This window comes from Dreissena polymorpha, chromosome 1 (assembly GCF_020536995.1).
Source record: "Dreissena polymorpha isolate Duluth1 chromosome 1, UMN_Dpol_1.0, whole genome shotgun sequence".
Lineage (NCBI taxonomy): Eukaryota > Metazoa > Mollusca > Bivalvia > Myida > Dreissenidae > Dreissena > Dreissena polymorpha.
In genome coordinates, this window is record NC_068355.1 from 165467943 (window position 1) to 165492145 (window position 24203).

Sequence of the window (24203 nt, forward strand, 5' to 3'; positions counted from 1 at the left end):
CTCAGCAAAGTCAGCCAGTCTGACAAAGTCCAGACACCAGCACCGCCCGAGCAGTAGCGAGAGCTCCACAGACTCCCTGGGGAGCCCCACGGGCCCGCCCAACATGGCGCTGCTCCTCTCCCTGGCAGCCCAACATGGACTCACGCCCCAGCAGGTGCAGGGCATGTTGATGGCCCAGGCTGGGGTAGCCAGCGCAGCAGCACCTCCACCTCACATACAGCAACTGCTGCAGGTCCAGCAGTCTGCCATGCTGGTGGGTACATAGGTTTTTTAACCCATTTATGCCTATTGGACTCCCATCCTTCTAAATCGGACCAAATTATTTCCAAAATTAGGGATGTCTAGTATACTTATTTCTATATTTAGAATATTTTTTACAGAAATTCTTTTAAGCAAATAGCGCAGACCCTGATGAGATGCTGCATCATGCGGCGTCTCATCTGGGTCTACGCTGTTTGCCAAGGCCTTTTTTCTAGACGCTAGGCATAAATGGGTTAATTTCGCCATGAAATTGGAGGCATTTAAAATTGCTCTTGTTTGTATTTATATTGTTCATTGAACTTTTCTGTAAAAGTGTACATTGTAAATTGCACTTGTCCATACATATGTTTGATTGTCTCAGACTTGTGCTGACTACACTGCTGGGTGTCTTTCCATCCTACTTTGACAGATGTGCAATTAAATGAGCTTAAAAGTGTTTTAGTTTTACAAACCCAAAACAAAAATATAAAGTTGCAGGTTGTACAATTTTTACACGAGATGCAAACAGACAGTATCACATTGAAAAAACACTTCAATACTGCAAAAGCGTTTGAGTCGCGCTCAGTGAAAAGGGGGTTTGATGCATGTGTGTAAAGTGTTGTCCCATAATAGCCTGCGCAGTCCAGACAGGGACGACACTTTCCGCTTTAATGATATTTTTCTTTTAAGGAAAGTCCCTTTTAACCAAAAAAAAAAAGTTAAGGCGGAAAGTGTTGTCCCTGTTTAGCCTGTGCAGACTGCACAGGCTAGTCTGGGATGACACTTTAGGCACATACATTAAACCCTTTTTTTCACAGAGTGCAGCTCATCTTATTGCTGTTGTCCATGTACTTCCCTTGTGCTTGATTCAACAACATGCAAAAAAAACATAACTGCTTGCCAGAAAGTCATGCTGAAGCATTTTATTTATGTTTAAAAACTGTCTAAACAGCATCCTCTCTGGTAACCTAATATTGGAGCAGGCATGTAATCTTAGATTCAATCCTGAGGGATGTTATTTTAGAATAAATAAATAGCTGATTAGGTAATTTGTTCAAACATATTTTGTTTGCTTTTTTTCTTCTGGAGAAGTGCTTGACATATGTCTGGGAAACAAATTACTTTGTGTTGTGTTGTTTTCATGTTTTTCAGACATAAACTTTTTTCTGAATACTGTAATATTTATACTTTTGAAACATCTTGATTTTATTTCTGTCTGAGGTTATGAATGCTAAGGTAAAGATCATTCTTCTTCCTTTTATGATTTCCTGATTGAAAATCCAAATAGACATTATATTATGTACCTTGCCATCTGCAGCGCCTAGCCTCGCCCATAGCGACTTGACAATATTCTGATTTGAGAAAATATGTACCAAACAACACTGTCATTATTTGGTTCAACAGTTTGTTTGGAGTACTCAAGTAAAATTTGAATGCAGTCTTTTTCTCACATCATTTTTGGTATTTGCTTTGTACTTTAATGGGCAGTGAAAGAAATACTAACTTTAATGAATGAAATGATTTCATAAAATCAAAAAATACATTTGTCTTGCAAAAAGAAAAATTGAAGCAAAACTGTTTGAAAATGGGGCTAAATATGTGGAAAAGTGTTGTCTGACATCAGCCTCAGTACAGTCTGCAAAGTGTTGTCTGATATCAGCCTCAGTACAGTCTGCAAAGTGTTGTCTGATATCAGCCTCAGTACAGTCTGCAAAGTGTTGTCTTATATCAGCCTCAGTACAGTCTGCAAAGTGTTGTCTGTTATCAGCCTCAGTACAGTCTGCAAAGTGTTGTCTGATATCAGCCTCAGTACAGTCTGCATGTTGTCTGATATCAGCCTCAGTACAGTCTGCAAAGTGTTGTCTGATATCAGCCTCAGTACAGTCTGCAAAGTGTTGTCTGTTATCAGCCTCAGTACAGTCTGCATGTTGTCTGATATCAGCCTCAGTACAGTCTGCAAAGTGTTGTCTGATATCAGCCTCAGTACAGTCTGCAAAGTGTTGTCTGATATCAGCCTCAGTACAGTCTGCAAAGTGTTGTCTGATATCAGCCTCAGTACAGTCTGCAAAGTGTTGTCTGATATCAGCGTCAGTACAGTCTGCAAAGTGTTGTCTGATATCAGCCTCAGTACAGTCTGGAAAGTGTTGTCTGATATCAGCCTCAGTACAATCTGCAAAGTGTTGTCTGATATCAGCCTCAGTACAGTCTGCAAAGTGTTGTCTTATATCAGCCTCAGTACAGTCAGCAAAGTGTTGTCTGATATCAACCTCAGTACAGTATGCAAAGTGTTGTTTGATATCAGCCTCAGTACAGTCTGCATGTTGTCTGATATCAGCCTCAGTACAGTCTGCAAAGTGTTGTCTGATATCAGCCTCAGTACAGTCTGCATGTTGTCTGATATCAGCCTCAGTACAGTCTGCATGTTGTCTGATATCAGCCTCAGTACAGTCTGCAAAGTGTTGTCTGATATCAGCCTCAGTACAGTCTGCAAAGTGTTGTCTTGTATCAGCCTCAGTACAGTCTGCAAAGTGTTGTCTGATATCAGCCTCAGTACAGTCTGCAAAGTGTTGTCTGATATCAGCCTCAGTACAGTCTGCAAAGTGTTGTCTGATATCAGCCTCAGTACAGTCTGCAAAGTGTTGTCTGATATCAGCCTCAGTACAGTCTGGAAAGTGTTGTCTGATATCAGCCTCAGTACAATCTGCAAAGTGTTGTCTGATATCAGCCTCAGTACAGTCTGCAAAGTGTTGTCTTATATCAGCCTCAGTACAGTCTGCAAAGTGTTGTCTGATATCAACCTCAGTACAGTATGCAAAGTGTTGTTTGATATCAGCCTCAGTACAGTCTGCATGTTGTCTGATATCAGCCTCAGTACAGTCTGCAAAGTGTTGTCTGATATCAGCCTCAGTACAGTCTGCATGTTGTCTGATATCAGCCTCAGTACAGTCTGCATGTTGTCTGATATCAGCCTCAGGACAGTCTGCAAAGTGTTGTCTGATATCAGCCTCAGTACAGTCTGCAAAGTGTTGTCTTATATCAGCCTCAGTACAGTCTGCAAAGTGTTGTCTGATATCAGCCTCAGTACAGTCTGCAAAGTGTTGTCTGATATCAGCCTCAGTACAGTCTGCATGTTGTCTGATATCAGCCTCAGTACAGTCTGCAAAGTGTTGTCTGATATCAGCCTCAGTACAGTCTGCAAAGTGTTGTCTGATATCAGCCTCAGTACAGTCTGCAAAGTGTTGTCTGATATCAGCCTCAGTACAGTCTGCATGTTGTCTGATATCAGCCTCAGTACAGTCTGCAAAGTGTTGTCTGATATCAGCCTCAGTATAATCTGCAAAGTGTTGTCTGATATCAGCCTCAGTACAGTCTGCAAAGTGTTGTCTTATATCAGCCTCAGTACAGTCAGCAAAGTGTTGTCTGATATCAACCTCAGTACAGTATGCAAAGTGTTGTTTGATATCAGCCTCAGTACAGTCTGCATGTTGTCTGATATCAGCCTCAGTACAGTCTGCATGTTGTCTGATATCAGCCTCAGTACAGTCTGCAAAGTGTTGTCTGATATCAGCCTCAGTACAGTCTGCATGTTGTCTGATATCAGCCTCAGTACAGTCTGCATGTTGTCTGATATCAGCCTCAGTACAGTCTGCAAAGTGTTGTCTGATATCAGCCTCAGTACAGTCTGCAAAGTGTTGTCTGATATCAGCCTCAGTACAGTCTGCAAAGTGTTGTCTGATATCAGCCTCAGTACAGTCTGCATGTTGTCTGATATCAGCCTCAGTACAGTCTGCATGTTGTCTGATATCAGCCTCAGTACAGTCTGCAAAGTGTTGTCTGATATCAGCCTCAGTACAGTCTGCAAAGTGTTGTCTGATATCAGTCTCAGTACAGTCTGCAAAGTGTTGTCTGATATCAGCCTCAGTACAGTCTGCATGTTGTCTGATATCAGCCTCAGTACAGTCTGCAAAGTGTTGTCTGATATCAGCCTCAGTACAGTCTGCAAAGTGTTGTCTTATATCAGCCTCAGTACAGTCTGCAAAGTGTTGTCTGATATCAGCCTCAGTACAGTCTGCATGTTGTCCGATATCAGCCTCAGTACAGTCTGCATGTTGTCTGATATCAGCCTCAGTACAGTCTGCATGTTGTCTGATATCAGCCTCAGTACAGTCTGCATGTTGTCTGATATCAGCCTCAGTACAGTCTGCATGTTGTCTGATATCAGCCTCAGTACAGTCTGCAAAGTGTTGTCTGATATCAACCTCAGTACAGTCTGCATGTTGTCTGATATCAGCCTCAGTACAGTCTGCATGTTGTCTGATATCAGCCTCTGTACAGTCTGCATGTTGTCTGATATCAGCCTCAGTACAGTCTGCAAAGTGTTGTCTGATATCAACATCAGTACAGTCTGCATGTTGTCTGATATCAGCCTCAGTACAGTCTGCAAAGTGTTGTCTGATATCAGCCTCAGTACAGTCTGCATGTTGTCTGATATCAGCCTCAGTACAGTCTGCATGTTGTCTGATATCAGCCTCAGTACAGTCTGCATGTTGTCTGATATCAGCCTCAGTACAGTCTGCAAAGGCTTATCAGGGACAAAACTTTCCTATTGTATTGTATTTTTTGTTTGTAAAGGAAGTCTCTTCTTTAGCGAAAAAAACAGTTAGACGTTAAGTGTTACCTGAATAACCTGCGCACACTCTGCAGGCTAAAGCAGGAAAATTCTTTATGTACAAGCATTATCCTTTTACCACTTAGATACTCCAGCCTCATTGAGCATATAAAGTTTACAAAATATGTAATGGTTATAAATTGAGACTCATTCTGAGAAAACTGGGCAATTGCATGTCGGTAAAGTGTCTGCACAGGCTTTTCCGGGACAAAACTTTTTGTTTTTGTGGGATATTTTGTATAATGGAGGTCTCTTCCAAACGAAGATCCATTTTAGGTGGAAAGTATCGTCTCTGATTAGCCTGTGCCAACATTAAACAAATGTAACTGATTTTTGCCCAAACCAGGGGTAACTTTTGAAAGTTAGCAACCTCAAGAAGTGACCAAGATGTCTTACAGTTTTAACTCTTTCAGTGCTGGAACCGAATTTGGAAGGCCTTTGCAATCAGTTTGGATCCAGATGAGATTGCCACAAAACGTGGCGTCTCATCATGATCCAAACTGTTTGCTTTTCTGATAGTATTCTTTGAAAAAAATCGAAGAAAATGCTAATTTTAGAAATTCAGCAGACGACATTTTAGCAGACTACAAATTTCCCAGCATGCAAAGGGTTATGGAAATGTTTATAGCACACGGACGGTGTCTCGTAGGTAGTTCATCATTCGAGTTTATGTCTTAAGAATGAATAATTCATTGCAATTATGTGTCTATCAGATGTCACCTGCATGGTAAGCAAATGAGGTGTCTATCAGAATTGTCACCTGCATTGTAAGCAAAAATTTGGTGTTTGTTTCTTCTACATTCGGAAGCTTCTATGATGTATTGCGAAGAGGTCATTTTTAAGAAGAGTACCTTGTCATAGAAATCAAGGCTTTGCCGGTGTTTTGTAAAGATTATGGTATTATTTTTGTATGCTTAATTAATTAGCCCATAAATTGATGGTCTTGTACGTCATAAATTTATGTTGTTTATCATGACATTAATTTTATTGATGTCAAATTTTGAATAATTTCGGCGGAAATGTTTTCTTTAGATTTCGTCAAGCCATTCTTAAGAAAATTGATTGCATGACAACATTTGGGCCTTGCTCTGTGAAAAAGGGGTTTAATGCAGACTGCACAGGCTAATCAGGGACAACACTTTTATGATATTTTTCATTTAACGAATTAGTCATTATCTCTTAGCAATAATCAAATTTAGGTGGAAAGTGTTATGAGCTCTATTTTTAGAAGATAACCCAACACCGTGAATGCTTATACTGTGAAACCATTATTAATCGTCAGGCATTAATTTTCATAAATTTCGTCAGTCGACCGATCGGCGAATTTAAGATCCTAACGAACAATTATGCTCTATGTTTGAACAAAAACAAACACTAAGTTGAACAATATTTTAAAACTTTACCGTAGACATGAGGCATTAAATTCCAACATAATCCATGCACACATTCACTGCTGTTTCGTAATCAAGATTGATCCGGTTTTGACACAAAGGGATGTTGATTACACAAGGTACTTAACTGACACGTTACACTTCTTTAAAACGCGTGTGCAGTACAGCTGTATCGAATGCGTTGACTTCGTTTATGTAGAATGGTAATGAATTAGCGCTAATTGTTTATAACTTTATTACCCATTAGGTGCATTGTGTTTTTCAGGGGTGTTGCATATTAGCCATCACGCAGCAAATGCCGACGAAAGACAATAAACCAAATGAAAAGATGACGATGTGTGATCAACATGCGTATTTATCACAAATTAATAAAGAATATTTTAATTGCTGTTTGTTGTTTGATTGTTTGCGTTTAACCACACTTATTACTATTTTATATGTATCAATTTATTTATTTTTGAATTATTGACATTATTGATTTATATACCGGTAGTTTAGTTTTTAAGAACAAACACACACATAGTTTATAATTTTAATGTTGATATCAGAATAAAAAAGCATTTTATTTGAAAATAAAAACACTTAACAATCTGGAACCTCTTTCGTATAACACAAACAGTTTTTAAACGTTATTGACAGCATTTTAATAAAAATCATACCAACTAGAACACATACCCAAGAAAATAAACAAAAGTGACTAGTTTGATTTTGCTATTTGATAGAATAAGACTAATTGGCAATTGGCTTCGTTGTTACAAACACTCGTTAACGGTTATTCGATCCCACTTGTCCGCTAATCATAAAAATGAACGTGTGAATGGCATACATTAAGAGGGTCCATTACTGTCCCTTGATAACAAAAGACTATTTAATTGGCATGTGACAAACAGGCCCCACCTCCTGCAGTGGTTCTCAAGTGTATTCCCGCATTCGTACCACGATTTTTCGCAACTGCGATTGATCGCGAATATGTATTACACACAAAATCGGATATTGACTGACGCATTTTTTTTTAATTCAAAATAAAAAATCGGCGAATTTAAGTGCTGACGAAATCGTCATTTTTATAAAAATGACGAAATTTTGTGCTGTCGAAAATAAATGGTTTCACAGTAATTATGTTACACATGGAGCCACATCATTTTTGCTCATGATAATTTAATAAGTGTTGGAATACAAAATGAAAAATATTGTTCCTTTGCTGCCTCCTCCTGTGACATTTTTCTGGCCAGACTTTGAATCAAATAATAGTAAATTCTCACCCTACCTGAAAGAAACCCACGTTCATTTGCTTTCTAAAGCAATACTGAACTGGCATATAAGATTGAGTTAATATTTGTGCAGTTAATCTTTAATTATGGCTTTTGTATTGTAAATGAAACATAACTTGCAAAATTATTATGATAATTGTCTAATGTGAATGGTCCTAAATTGAATGTTAACAAGTCTGTCTGCACCACATAGGGCAGTTATGACATAAGCTTGTAATCTTTCAGTCTTATCTTCAAGCAATAGAAATAAGAGTAATTGATTTGAGTGATAAAGTCTCTTGTAAATTTATTATCCAGTAAAATAGTGACCTTGTTTTGAAGTTTGATTAATGCCAATTTGTGTACCTTCAACAGACATTTCAATAGGTCTATTTGGTTGTTTGTATTTTTCAATAGATACATAATTATTTACGATTATTGAGTAGTATTTAATTAATCATGCCCCCCCCTTTTATTCAGTAAGTCATCAGTTATTATGAAGGAAACATTTTATATATGATCTGTACTCCATTATGTTGTTAATGCTGTCATGAAGAAGTGAATTCAAAAAGAAAATAACTAGTCCATAGCATTCACTCAGTATTAAATAACAGATTATAATAATATGTTTTTTTTCTAAACATTGATAACTCTTGAAAGATATGAATTAATTGCTGATTGCAATGAAATGTATTCTTAGTAACATACAATCATTTGGCAATCAGGGTTAAGTTTTTGTCAAGGATCGTACATAAGGAATTTTCTAAAGCCGCAGACATTTGATTCAGTGCATGTTTTGTGGTATAACATTGTGCATAATGTAAGCATTAACCATCTAATATTTACAGTGACTAATGTATTTGGAAAGTGTTGCTCACTTCAAGCATATACATATTTGATGCTATTCTTAGAAAATATAATAACAAACTTTTAATAATAAGTTTTGTAGTTAATACATAAAAAAATATTGTTTGAAAATAATATTTTATCATGTTTTAATATTATTGTTTTCATGTAAATGTCTATTTTAATGCTGATTGGCCAATACCTTTGCTGAATACCCAAGGAGTTCAGAAAAACAACAACAAACTTTAAACTTAATAAAAATTGTCACTAGTTTTTTAGATACAGACAGGCAAGCTCAGTAAGTAGAACACTGGAACAGAAATCAGTGGATTGCCAGTTGGCTCCCTGGCCAGATTCATAACTTACGTAGGGATCAGGCATGAAATCTTTTGTACAGCCATTCTCCTTTATGCTGATGTATTTTGTTTCCAGTCTTATTGAATTGAAGTCTTGTTATTTTTCCCCTGCCAGTGGTGGAGAGTAATAGTTTGGTGTTGTCCGTCAGTCCGTCTGTCACAAACTTTTTAAGGCTATATCTCAGAAACTATATAAGAATTCAACATGAAACCTTCATAGGTGTACACATATAAATTATGATAGGCGAGGGATATAATAATGCAACAAATAAGCTTGTTTAGACATTTAAACGCTCAACCTTTGCAGAAAAGACTGAATAATTCAATTCTTTTCCAAACCCCCCCCGGACCCCACAACCATATATCCAATGATCTCAGGCTGTAAATGGAAATTAATATGTTGCATAAACAAATGGGAGAGATTTCCACTTTGTTTATCTGTTGTGTTTATAACAATATTTTATCTCAAAGTGAACTGTGGCAAGAAGATTAGCTGAAATTGGCAGGTAAGGCCAACAGATTGGATAAAAAACAAACAACCGCCTGTGCTTTTTTTCAGCGCCACAGTGGGGCAAAGCTCTATTTTCGCTTGAAATCTCTAGATATCAGTATGAAAAAAGTGTGAATGATAAACAGGATAAATATAGTTGAACAAAAAATGTTGAATAAATGGGTATAGTTTTTCCTTGTTTCAGATGTGTATTTGATATTATTGATTTATAATAAATCCTTTATTTTTGTCATTTTTCTGTACATTTACAACTACGAACATGATTAGTATGTCTTCTTTTTTTTCTTCTTTTTCTTTTTTTTTATAAAAGAAGTATTACCTTATTCTGTTGTTATTGTTAATGTCATTATTTTGAACTTACATCATTATAATCATGTATAAGAATGTGTAGTTTAAAAATTCAAAATGCAAGTCACTTTTTCGACTGTAAATCAATGCTTAACTATTTCCTCAATCACATTTGTTAAAATCAATGACTGCTTTGATGTCGGGAAGAAAGGTTTTAGACAAAAAAATCGTTATGAATTATGTAAGGTTATTTATGAATAGAAAACTTTGATTGAAAGTCTTTTATTATTTATAAAATGATATGCATTTACCTTGATGATGGAATGTTGTTTAACCCTTTCCCACTCAGACGCAAAGTGAAAATCAGGCTATGTGCAAACAGCATAAAACCAGAACAGCCTGCGATTAACTGGCAGTCTTTCAGGTTTTATGCTGTTTGCTGCTCATCAATATCTAAGGTTTGGAAATGAAGCTTTTGAAACTTAAATATAAATTAAGGAAGGACTTCTTTAGACTTTCTAAGGGAATTCAAATGTGTCAAAATGCTTTTCTGAGTGGTAATGGTTTAAATGTTAACGATCAGCAATAAAAACTTAAGGGAAATTATTTAAAACTAGCCTTGACAAATCAATACAATGTAAAGGTCAAGTAACAAAAAAAATTCAAGTGAAGATGGGTACTATTGTTTTTCACCTTTCTAAAATGATCATGACATTTTCAGACACAATCAGGTGAGAGACATTCAAAATGCAAGCTGCTATACATAGGCCTTGCTCTGTGAAAAGCGGGTTTAATGCTTGTGCGTAAAGTGTCGTCCCAGATTAGCCTTATCTAACGATACTTTCCGCTTTAATGATATTATTTTTTTAAAGAAAGTCTCTTTGCAGCAAAAATTCAGTTTAGGCTGAAAGTGTCGTCCCTGATTAGCCTGTGCAGACTGCACAGACTAATCTGGGACAAACACTTTACGCACAAGCATTAAACCCCCTTTTCACAGAGCGTGGCGTATATGCAAGAATGTCCTTACTTTAATGATGTTTTCTGATTATTAGGAGACCATAAGAGACCTGCATGTGAAAATGGGTGTCATGCCAAATGAGGCCAGCGTAGCCCCAGTCCAGCCTGCGCACCATGGCAGTCTGGTCAGAAGCTGCTCTGATGGCCATTAAAATAGAAATTCAAAACTGATCCTGCCTCTTTGTTAGTGTTAATTTGGGGCCATATATGGCACCTAGAGAATCTTATACACAGACAGTAGGTTCTCCGACAATTTTTCTGCAAAATCAATGTGAACTGTTCATCTTGGATGCAGAAATTAATGAAATATTTTAAGTGGTCATATTTACATGAGTGTTATACACAGTAATCATGTGTCAAGGAAATCAATTTATTTCCCCTATGTTTTGCAATCGGCACACGTTTTCTGATCCCAGATTTATCAAAGTCTCTTAATTAAAGAGAAAAGATCTAAAGGTTCAAATAATAACAGAAAATATTGCTGCTAAATAAAGTATGTTAATACACTTTCAGGAAAATATAAGTTGTTGATTTATCTTGGATCAGTGCATTTGTCGTCAATATATCAACAATTATATGGCCTTCACTGTTCCAAAACCAGGCTAAATTCATGTGCATAAAGTATTTTCAAGATTGGCATGTGCAATCTGCACAGTCTAGTTAGGGCATGTGCAATCTGCACAGTCTAGTTAGTGCAATCTGCACAGTCTAGTTAGTGCAATCTGCACAGTCTAGTTAGTGCAATCTGCACAGTCTAGTTAGTGCAATCCGCACAGTCTAGTTAGTGCAATCTGCACAGTCTAGTTAGTGCAATCTGCACAGTCTAGTTAGGGACAATTATTTTTAAGACAATGCTTTTCTCAAGCATAAAGTGGATTCTTATTAGAAGAGACATCCTTTAAGCCTTACCCACTCAGAAGCAAAGTTAAAATGGTTATATTCAAACAGCATAAAACCAGAACAGCCAACTCACAACTCACAGTCTGTTCAGGTTTTATGCTGTTTGCTGCTCATCAGTATCTAAGGGTTGGAACTCAGAAACCTTTAAAACTTGGATTTAGTAAGAAAGGCCTTTAATAAAATGTAACTTTTGAGGATCTACAAATTCGTAAAAATACATATCTAAGTGGTAAAACGTTAACCCTTTCAGTGCTGGAACCGAATTTTAAAGGCCTTTGCAAACAGTTTGGATCCTGATGAGACACCACAGAACGTGGCGTCTCATCAGGATCCAAACTGTTTGCTATTCTGATAGTATTCTTTGAAAAAAATTGAAGAAAATGGTAATTTTAGAAATTCAGCAGACAACATTTTAGCAGACGACAAATATCCCAGCATGCAAAGGGTTAAACGAAAATGTCCATAACAGCGGCAAGTGTTGTCAATGATTAGCCTGTGACTTTACTCACAAGCATTAAGCCCAGTTTTCACAGAATGCTGCGGCTCATTGGTTCACAAATCTTCCTCAGACAACTCAATTCAGTCATCTCATTTCCAGCAACAGCAGCAGAAGGTTCACATATCTATCAGATTACATTTCTTCCTTAGACAACTCAGTTCTATACAAAAATCCAGTCTAGAGAGCAAATGTCATCCCAGATTAACCTGTACAGACTGCTAATCTGTGACAACACTTGACGCACTTGTATTAAGCCCTGTTTTCCCAGAACCCAGCTCATATCCTCCTCAGACAACTCAGTTCAGTTCTCTCATTTCCAGCAACAGCAGCAGAAGGCCCATGAGGCAGCCCTGATGCAGCTCAACGAGCAACTCCAGATGAACCTGCTGCAGCAGTCGCAGCTCATTCAGGACAAGAAGACCAACGGGAAGCAGACCCAGCAGACACTGCAGCAGCTGGGGATGCAGCAACAGACAATAGTCTCCCAGATACAGCAGATACAGCTACAACAACGACAGCTTCTCCTTGCATGCCTCATGCAGCCGTTCTCAGCTCAACACGGTAATCTTTTTTGGCACTCTGATACCCTCTTTGAAGCGTTTGTAGTCCTTAAGAAAATCATGTTAAATTAAAGACCTTTCTTGATTGATTCAAGTTTTAAAGGCTTGGTTTCCAACCCTTAGATACTGATGAGCTGCAAACAGTATTTAACCTGAACAGACTGCGAGTTACTCGCATTCTGTTCTGGTTTTTTGCTGGTTGCATGTAGCCATTTTCACTTCGCTGCAGACCGGGAATGGGTTGAGTGAGATTACAAGATTCAATGCCTTATTAGGTTGGAAATTGCGTTAATTTTAAACAAGTTTCAAGTAATAAATTAGCCGGCATGTGAAGTGGTGACGTTGAGTTTTGGTTGCCATTCCCTAACTCGAGAACAGATTGTGTAAGAAACTTCATGCATAAATACCTTATTTGGGATTCAATGTGTTTGGGTCAAGATAACAATTACCAGTTATGCACTTTTAACGCACAGTATTTTGTCAAAAGGGCACTTTTGAGCGTGCGGTTGTATCTGGAATGGATCCCGGTTTTAATATATATATATTATATTAATTTGTATGTTCCTTTATAAATGTAAGAATATATTCCCCATTATTATCAAACCATACAAATAAAATAATATATATATTTATTTATTTATTTTTTAGTAAAATGGCAGGATGGGGCCTTGGAAGGGAAGGGTGTGGTGACCTTCCATTTAGGCTTAGCTAGAGCACTGAATTACTATAAATTGACGAAATAATTTTTTTCTACGCAATTACGGACAGAAAAAATGAGATATTAAAAATTTTATAGCCTGGTATAATTAGATTGAAAAAGTCACGTTTGTGTGTTGTATTTTGTAAAAATGGATATTTATTCATAAAACATAGTTTAATAGTTTCACAAAAACATAAATATTTTGTTAAAGTTGTTCATAATGACTTTATTGTCAACAACATTCTGCTACCAACTAATTGTAAATATTTTCATTCTGTGTTAAAAAAAAAGAGTTTAAATGAGTTTTTCAACCCACAAATCAATGTTAAAATCGAAGGTTTTTTTTCCCATTGTTTACTACAAACAGCAAAACACTATATAGCAATGGTACTTAATAACAGAAGTCATTAAGTGAAAACATCTGTGCTATACCATTATAAAACCATTAAGTATGTTATTATTTATATAAAAAAACAAAGTCATGCCACACAGCAATGTGTTACCAGTTATCACTTGCCAGTCTAGCACAAGTTGTTCTCCCATATTTTCATTTGAGCCCATTCTGGAAAAATGGGGCTTAATGCATCTTTGTTAAGTGTTGTTCCAGATTAGCCTGTGCTGTTTGCTTAAAATCTCTCATAGCGAAAATCCGGTTTAGTTTGGCAATAAGAAAAATGGAGCAAATGTTTGGTTATTCGTTTTTAATTGACGTCAGAAAAGAAATGGTTAATTATGGCCTGCTTACTGTAACAGTATTCAATAGCAAAATTTGCTTTTGTTGTTCACTTACAATAGTGTGTTATATCTGTTTAAAATTGTCTGGTAATGGGGAACAGAAGCAGCCATTGTCATTGAAATGATCAGCAAAAGAAGCGTTTATGAAAATGTGGCATCCGGCTTTGTAAACAATTACATCATAAATCTGTCAGTGAACTACAAATTTTACATGTAATAACATTATTAGAAATATTGATGTTTTATTTTGAATTGTAAATACCCTTCATTATTTATTTCTTAGTACTTTTATTTTGTTGAAATATGCACTTATCATCCAATTCATGCTGATTTTTGATGGAATGTATCGTTTTTAGCTTGGCTGTTTTCGGAGAAAACCCGAGGTATTGTCCTAGCCATCTTGTTGTCAGCCTTCCGCCATAGGCGTCATGCTAAAACCTTAACATTGGCTGTAAAATCAAAGTGCTTCCACTTACAACTTTTGATTCCTTATACGTTTTACTTCTCCTAAATAAACAACAAACACAACGATATAAATTGAAAATACTGCTTGTATTTTGGTATCAATGCGTACGACCAGATGACACATTTTTAACAGTATGACAATAAACAAATGTGAACAATTCACATTTTGATATAGATTTCATAACTCATACATGAATTAACGCTCATATAGTTTTTTTACATACAAAAAAACAACAACTGACTATATTCATGCAGATAATCATTTTCATGAGAAAACTTGTCAATGTTTTATATCCAATAAAATATTTTAAAAATTTACGTGTTCTCTGGTTCGTATTGCAAAGCCAAATGGCTATTCCACGAGCATATTTGCCCGCCAAAACAATACACTGAGCGACCCCTACAGGAGACTTTCTTATGCAAAGGAAAATAATTTTCCTCTAATTCGCTGCGTTCAAACTAGGAAAATTATATAACTTCATATGTAGATGCAACTTGATGAGTTCTACATGCCACACCCAATTTTGGGTCACTAGGTCAAAGGCCAAAGTCACTGTGACCTCTAAAAAAAAAAAAAAATTCTGACAAGCTTTCGCTGCCGAGCATGGGCACCCATTTTGCGGTGCTCTTGTTTATCATTATAAGCATCAAACGTTTTTCTGCGAATTTGTTTCTTCGAAATACGAAGTGCTATACCATCAATCAGCAGAACAATTCCTGTGTCTGAAAACCCAATGGTCACAACAGAAATGCTAAAAAAGATGGAGAACTCACCTCTCATGTGTGGCTTTTGTTGTTCTCTATTATCAAAGTGCCATCTGTTATTAAAGTTTACAAAATTGAAAAATATTTATCTTAAAAGATGTTATTAAAAAAGTTCATGCTTGGGTGTCTTCAGGTTATATATTTTACAGGTGTTAAAACACTTTATCTTCTTAATTGAATTACTTACGTTTTTGGTGTTAAAACATATGATAGGCCTTATTGGTCCTTAGGTAACATAGTGCTGAGGGCAGACTGTTAGAAGTTCATTTAACTATAAGTATGCTGAACTTAGAATGTTCTCTAAGTTGCAGTATCAGTTCTTATTTAGTTTTAATAGATTTGTCAGACATTTTCTGTTTGTTGTGTGTATAAGTTTATCCCATGAAACTTAAAGTATTATCTGGTGATATGTGCCAAGTGTTTTAATGAGTAAATTTCTTACATAACCCTGTACTTAATTAACCCGTTACCACTTAGATACGTATTAACACTTTACCACTTAGATACGTATTTAACCCTTTACCACTTAGATACGTATTTAACCCTTTACCACTTTGATACGTATTTAACCCTTTACCACTTAGATACCTATTTTTACACATTTGTAGTCCCTTAGAAAGTTATATTTAATTTGAGTTACTCGCAGACTGTTCTGGTTTTATGCTGTTTGCACATAGCCATTTTTACTTTGCTTCTAAGTGGGAAAGGGTTAACCAAAGCCATTTTTGTTCCAGTTATTTTTGTCAAACTGTTGTAATAATCTATTTAACACATACCCAGTAGGCAATAGGTGTGCTGAAGGCAAATTTTATATTCCTAGTGTCAAATTGATGACCATATCAGTAGTCTGATTACATTCAGATTAGAGACATCTTGTAACCCTATTTCAAGTAGCTTATAATGTAGTATGCATGATTGATTATGTAACCTCTGTACAAAAAGTACAAAAAAATAGCAAACAATTTTGAGCTTTCTTCAATGTATAAACATATGAATTGTTGTGTCGCAATCATGCAATTATTCAAGGAATTTCAGTCAATATGACCAGAAGAGTGGAAAAAGCAACTTGGTAATCTTCAATATAATTGGGCCGTGATCTGTGAAAAGGGGATTTAATGCATGTTCGTCAAATGTCGTCCCAGATTAGCCTGTGCAGTTCGCACAGGCTAATTAGGGACGACACTTTCCGCTTTTATGATATTTTCATTTCAGGAAAGGCTCTTCTTAGGAAAAATCAAGTTTAGGCGGAAATTGTTGTCCCTGATAAGCCTTTGTGAACTGCACAAAATAATCTGGGACAACACTTAACGTACATTCATTAAACCCCCTGTTCACAGAGCGAGACGCAATTCTTTTGTAGAAAAGGAAACTTCTGTGTTAAAAACCATGTCAGATGCCTGCATATTGGATTGTGTAATTGTGGGCTAATATGAATGTTCTACATAGGATTAATGTGCTGCTGGAAGCATTGATTGCAACAGTTACTGATTCCAATGCAATAATAAATTGATTATTGAAATATTACCTGCGTCTGTTAATGCTTGCATTTTGCATGACAGTGTAACTTGCTACAAATCAACAGCATCTTGTTGGTAGAGATGATTGTGACTTATAATTATGTGACCTGCACCACCGCGGGCAGGCTTTTAAGTATGGTGAGGAATTAGTAAATATGTACACTGTCATCAAATTGGAAGAGCTGTGTTTATGCTTCATGTCTGTGTATAAACAACGCCTCAATTAGAATTTTCTCCCTGCCTGGGCTATGGCTGCCTCTTGTAAATAGAAAATGTAAACAAATACCTTGGTAACCAACAACTGTGTAAACATAGCCCTCATTTTGTAAAAAACTGGTGTAAACATCGTCCCAACCCTAGTGGAGTATTATACCAGCGGTATGGATTGCTGTAAGCCGAAATAAACAGAACATAGCAAATAATAAACAGTTAGGCAAATCAATACTTGTTTTAGCATGGCTCTATAAAAAAATATGGTGAAGTAATGTTGCAATGTGTGTTATGTTGAATTATATATAGATTGAACATGTTATTTTTCATTAATTGTTTCTGGACAGAATCATTTTTACTTAGGACCGACAACTGTATAAGTTGAACAAACAGCTTTTGTCTCAAACACTGATGGCCTCAATATAACTTTATAACCATTCTCATAAAAGTCATCATATTTTCAATGCTGTTAAAAAACTACATAAGCAATCGAAAAACAAATTCTAACCAGTTGGCTATCGTATAATTTGGTAATAATAAAAGTTTTATGAATAATATTATCAAGTAAATTAACATATTATGTATAATTTAATATTAATTTATTTTGGATCAGTTTCATTTTGTCATGTGTATATATGTTGATACACTGTTATATATCATGAGATGAATAGCATGAATTCGTTAACACAACAAATCCTGTGCCTAAACTTGTATTTATGACATACTGTGGACATGATGTGAAACTAATTCTACAATCATGGATGTCAGTTTTATTTTTTAGAAGCATAATTTTACATCCAAAGTTTCAAGCACTTTTATGAAATTTCTGACACTTATAGTAGCACAAAATTGATTGAAGTTATATGGAGAATTTTAATAAGGAAGGGTTTATTTCCAATATTGAACAAATTTTAACCCATGAATCATTTCACTTGAACTGGGATTCAAACTTGCACATAGGGCTGCTGTATATAGACTCTTATAGTCCACCACATCAAACTAATTATGCAACTCCAACAAAGATGTATCTGCTTACAGTTGCTAACTTTGTTTAGAGGTTAACTTTTATTACATTTGGGAGCTGTTTGCTGGTTATCATTACATTTCCCATATGTTGTTAAGAGGACTAGCCTACGCAAACATGCCTCCACAGCAAAGAATAACATATGTATTGATTGTAGTTCTGTTTGTAAACAACCCTGAATATAACATGAAGCTCCAAAACAGTGAATCAAGAATTCTTTATTGGCTATAATGATTACTTGAGCTTTGTGTAGCCTGTTGTAATGAATTGTTGTTGTATTGTTGTTTCATGCCTGTTTTTTTTGGAGTTGCCCTGCAGAGTCACTTATTTCTAGCTTGCAATGAGATGCATTAATCTGCCAGTATGTAATAACCATTGGTTGTTAATTTTCCTGCAGTTCTGTGGCATGGCTGGTGCCAGTTACTAAAGTAATAACTGTGATGGGAAAATGGTTTAACAAGGGAACAGTATGAGGATTTTGTGGGTCCCAAGGTTTTATAATAACTGTATGAGTTTCCATTGCTGTGTTGATCCTTGGTGTTCTTCAAATGTTTTTTATCAATTTGATTGCTGTAATTTGTTTACATAGATTTATAGTATTTAAAATTTTGAAGTAACCTAAAAATGCTAATGCATATCATTAGGGTCATGTCAATCATTATAATTTATGATATCAGGTTGATGTTGATAAGTATAGATTATTTGAGCCTCATTCTGTGAAAAGTGGGCTTAATGCATGTATGTAAAATGCTTCTCAGATTAGCCTGTGCAGTCCCCACAGTTTAATTGGGGACAACACTTTCCACCTAAACTGAATTTTTGGTAAGAAGAGACTTCCTTTAACACTTTCCCCCATTATAAGAAGCAAAGTGAAAATGGCTTTTGCAACCAGCATAAAACCAGAACAGCCTATGAGTAACTTGCAGTCTGTTCAGGTTTTATGCTGTTTGCTGCTCATCATTATCTAAGGGTGTGACATTAAGCCTTTAAAATGTGAATTTAGTAAGACTATTATTTAATTAAATGTAAACTTCTATGGGACTACAAATATGTCAAAATACGTATCTAAGGGATAAAGGGTTAATCGAAAAAGTGACTGCACATTCTAATCTAGGATAACACTTTATGCGCAGTGCTTAGGTCGTTTTCCCAAAACCAGGCTCATTTTGTTACACTTTAAATTTCAAGCACTGCTAACCCTACTTAACCCTTTACCACTTAAATACGTATTTCAACCCTTGACCACTTAGATATGTATTTTAACCCTTTACCACTTAGATACGTATTTCAACCTTTTACCACTTAGATACGTATTTTAACCCTTTACCACTTAGATACGTATTTTAACCCTTTACCATTTAAATACGTATTTCAACCCTTTACCACTTAAATACGTATTTTAACCCTTTACCACTCAGATACGTATTTTAACCCTTTACCACTTAGAAACGTATTTTAACCCTTTACCACTTAGATACGTATTTTAACCCTTTACCACTTAAATACGTATTTCAACCCTTTACCACTTAGATACATATTTCAACCCTTTACAACTTAGATACGTATTTTAACCCTTTACCACTTAGATACCTATTTTAACCCTTTACCACTTAAATATGTATTTTGACGTGTTTGTAGTCCATCAGAAAGTTAAATTTAGTTAAAGACCTTTCTTACTAGATTCAAGTTTTAAAGGTTTCATTTCCATTTACCCTTAGATACTGATGAGCAGCAAACAACATAAAACCGGTAAAGACTGGGAGTTACTCGCAGGTTGTTTTGGTTTGCTGCTGGTTGCATATAGCCATTTTCACTTTGCTTCTTAGTGGGAAAAGGGTTACATCATAAATTATCATGTATACATGTATGAAATAATTTTAACCCTTTCCCACTTAGAAGCAAAGGGTAAATGGCTTTGTGCAAACAGCATAAAACCAGAACAGCCTTCGAGTAACTCGCAGTCTGTTCAGATTTTATGCTGTTTGCTGCTCATCAGTATATAAAGGTTGGAACTGAAACCTTTAAAACTTGGATCTAGTAAGAAAGGCCTTTAATTAAATTCGACTTTCTTAGGGACTACAAAGGCGTCAAAATACGTATCTAAGTGGTTAAGAGTTAATATATGAACATAGAAGTCCTTTGGGAATCATGATACCCAGCAAGTGGTAGTGTTTAATGTTCTAGTAATTATTGCCGTCAATTGTCGTGACAAGTGTACTGAAAGGACTCCTGATTTTGTTAAAACATAATATTAAGACTGTCAAATGTGTTTCTTTTAAGATTAAGGTGGTCCTTTAAAAAATGTGGTGGCCAAACTCAAGGCAAACACCGTTAGTGTCAACCAATAACATCTGGTGGTGAAATGTCACAAAGAATTTTCAGAAACTTCCCTTTTTTTTAGTCCAAAAACTTATGGCTGAATGACTACTGCACAAGTCTGATTATTTTTGCAATCAAGGGAAGCAATGGCAATAAAAGTCTACCGGCTTTGCACTAATATAGATAATGCTCCTGGCATTTGTTTATTCACATTTTATGACATTGACCATTTTTAAATGTAGTTTGTACCAATGTTTAGTTGCAGTCTTATCAGAGAAATCTAAGTTTTTGCATCACTGAATCAGGTAGTTGGCTGAATATAAAATTTGCCTTTGTGTAATCTTATTTCAAAATGGATGCATAATAAGCACAACAAATTTCATGGTAAAATGAGTAAGTTTCAAAGTTATCCTTGATTTTGTGATTCACCATATTATAATCTCCCGGCATGGAGGATGTTAATTGGAATCACTCAGGCGGTTTTTCGTTAGGTCTGGAAAATTAAAAGAGTAATTCCAATTAACAGCAAAAGCAATTAAATTGAACCTGAAAATATGCCATCAACAGGACACGTACATGTGCGTTATACTAAAATGACCCATTATGCATTAACTAAGGTTCTTTAGTTATTTGCGCTTTAACAAAGCTGATATAACAATGTACAAGTCATATTTATGATAAACCTCTTGGGTTTTATTGTCCTCTACCGGTTTCACCGGAGAGGACTTATGGTTTGCACTCTGTGTGTCCGTCAGTCCGTCAGTCTGTGAGTCTGTCACACTTTTCTGGATCCTGCGATAACTTTAAAAAGTTCTTAATATTTTTTCATGAAACTTGAAACATGGATAGATATCAATATCGACATTATGCACGTCATTTCATTTTGTTCCTACATCAAAAATTATGGTTGCTATGGCAACAATTTTTTTTATATATATATTTCTGACAATGGTGGAGCCGGTATGGGACATATATTGCTTGGCAATAGTCTTGTTTTTCATCATTTTTTTCTTAATACTATTGTTGTTCTTGTTCATGTGAATGTTTTCAGTTTTCATAAGAACAATTATTTCTTAGAAAACTGGGCATAATGCATGTGTGTAAAGTGTAGTCCCTGATTAGCCTGTGCAGTCTGCACAGGCTAATCAGGGACGACGCTTTTCGCATAAACTAGATTTTTGCTTAGAAGAGACTTTCTTTAAAATAAAAATATCATAAAAGCGGAAAGTGTCGTCCCTGATTAGCCCGTGCACACTGCACAGGCTAATCTGGGAAGACACTTTACGCACATGCATTGTGCCCAGTTTTCTCAGAACCTGACTCATTTTATCATTAGTGTAACTTCAATTTAGAACAAAAAAACTTATTTGAGATTTGAGTGTTAAAATGTTGAATCTCAAATAGAAACATTAAAGAGATATAACATTCTTGTGCTCAGTGCTGAACATTTGTGCACTACAAAAAAATTACCATTTATTGTTGGGTGTTTTATTGCCAATTAAAGGGACTGTCAACCACAAATGACGAAAAAAGAAAAGTTCTAAAATACCATATTTTCTTACAATAATTAGTTTATAATGATTAAAATATCACGCCTGGTATATTACATTACTTGAAAAAAGTTCATATGTTCAGTATATTCGGTAATAAAATTTCGCGATGTGAAATCGAAAGTACATCGCGAAAAAAGGTGACATAACGATATACACACTATAAATAACGCAAGCAAATTGATAATTTTATATATTAGATATATACAATTCTCTACGCATGCACAATTTGTTTTCCTGGGTTAACCACATGCCGATGATGATCAATCGACTGGCGTTATTTATAGTTAAGTGATAGTCACCTCATGGTAGACATACCCAGTAAAATTTATTACCAAATAAACTGAAAATATGAAAACTTAACAACTTTTTCTAAGTAATGTAATATACCAGTCGTGATATTTTAATCAATATAAACTAATAATTGTAAAAAAATACGGTATTTTAAAACTTTTCTTTTCATCTTCTTCGTGGTTGACAGTCCCTTTAATTTGTGAAACAACATATCACTGTTTGAAATGTGTGTATGTGTTTTTGTTACAGCAAATAACAACAAACAGCATTGTATTAGTTGTCAGATTGTTTTGATGTTGGATTGGTACATCTAGCTTGTTCAGGACAGCCATGCATCTTATGAAGGTCCTTATTTATGGCCATGGACTAAATTGTTATTTACTATGAACATTAAAAGTATGACAGTTGTCTGTTTTTACTCCTTCACATCCATTTCGACACGCATCTTTAGTACAATTTGGAAAAAGAATGTAAACTGCATTTTGTATGTGTGTTTATTTTTTAACAAAACATATAAAGTAATAATGTCCATGTTTTGATATTTTTGAATGATGTTTTTATGCCCCCTTTCGAAGAAAAGGGGATATATAGTTTTCGCACTGTCCGTCTGTCGGCCTGTCTGTCTGTCAGTCTGTCACACTTTTCGTGTCCGCTCTCTAATTAAAATAGTTTTTATCCGATCTTTACAAAACTTGGTCAGAAATTGTATCTAGACAATATCTAGGTCTAGTTTGTATATGGGTCATGCCGGGTCATATACTAGGTCAGGGGGTCGAAAAAAACAATTCCAAGGCAAGTAATAAGCTTTAAATGGACATAATTATCTGACCTGCCAAATTATAATTTTGTTAAATAAATCAAAGCGGCGCAGTAGGCGGCATTGTGTTTCTGACAAACACATCGTGGTAAAAGGTCAAGGTCATCCTTCAAGGTCTAAGGTCAAAAATACAAATCCAAGGGAAGTAATAAGCTTTAAAGGGAGATAATTATTCAATATTGAACATAGCAACTTGATATTTTGCATGCATGTGTATCTCATGGAGCTGCACATTCTGAGTGGTGAATCTACAGTCACGGTAGTAGCTTTTAATTATTTGCTACTAAAAATAGACATTTGTTAGAGACAATTATTTTCAAGGGAAGTAATTTATATAATTATAAATCTCAGATTATATATTTCCTTACCAAGAATTTAAGTTATTTTCACAGTTACTGTACAGATTTTTTATATTGATTATTTATAACTCAAATGATTGATTTGTCAAAGGTTTTTTTAAGTTATATAATTATCATTTTTTTCCTGTACTAATTTGTGAATATTAGGGTTCATTACATACCTGTGGACTTATGTCCATAGATACATGATGAACTATGGCTATGATCTCTTTGATAAACCACAGGCCTTGGTTGTCAGTGATGTCATTTTGGACTGTCTACAGACCTCCCCCCACCCCCGGTTGGATTGGACAAAATCCAAGGGAAGTAATAAGCTTTAAAGGGAGATGATTTCTATACCTGCCTAATGATAAAAATAGAAATTTTATTTCAAAGCGGCACAGTAGGGGGTATTGTGTTTCTGACGAATACATCTCTTGTTCTGTATAAATATTCTATAGTTAATGCATTTTTGCATCAGCTAGTGACATTTATTGTATAAAAATGGAAAGATATTGAATTTGCCGTATTTGTAATTTTATGTATTTTTAGCTTGACTATTATATATGAAATATATATAGTGGAGCTATCCTACTCATCCCCGGCGTCAGCTGTTCCCGGTCCCGTTAGCGTAAGCGTGCAAATGTTAAAGTTTGCGTACTACCCAAAATATTTCCTATGTTCTTTGACATATTGCTTTTATATTTTGCATACTTCTTTACCAACATGAATCCAATCTATAAACAAGAGCAGACAACTGTATCAAGCATTTTGACAGAATTATTGCCCCTTTTATACTTAGAATATGCATATTAATGATAAATCTATGTTAAAGTTTGCGTACCACCTCAAATATTTTCTATGACCTTTGACATATTGCTTTTATATTTTGCATACTTCTTTACCAACATGACCCCCATCTATAAACAAGAGCAGACAACT

General features: G+C 35.5%; 2 protein-coding genes across 3 annotated transcripts in view; one reads left to right on the top strand and one right to left on the bottom strand.

The window, feature by feature from the left end:
• Positions 1–1963: 1963 nt before the first annotated feature.
• On the bottom strand, positions 1964–4786 carry LOC127864202 (uncharacterized). The gene is made up of 6 exons (XM_052403909.1): positions 4271–4786; positions 3716–4237; positions 3290–3610; positions 3083–3256; positions 2552–2977; positions 1964–2446 (listed from the first exon to the last, which is right to left on the bottom strand). Exons 1-6 carry the CDS (start codon positions 4784–4786, stop codon positions 1964–1966), a joined length of 2442 nt encoding a protein of 813 aa, XP_052259869.1.
• A 4488-nt stretch (positions 4787–9274) lies between these two features.
• Positions 9275–24203, top strand: part of LOC127859477 (forkhead box protein P1-like) — a 45987-nt gene continuing 31058 nt past the window's right edge. For both annotated transcript variants that reach the window (XR_008039410.1, XM_052396908.1), the window contains exons 1-2: positions 9275–9425; positions 12288–12528. The gene's annotated coding sequence lies outside the window, so the exon portion shown is untranslated. The remainder of the gene's footprint in view (positions 9426–12287; positions 12529–24203) is intronic.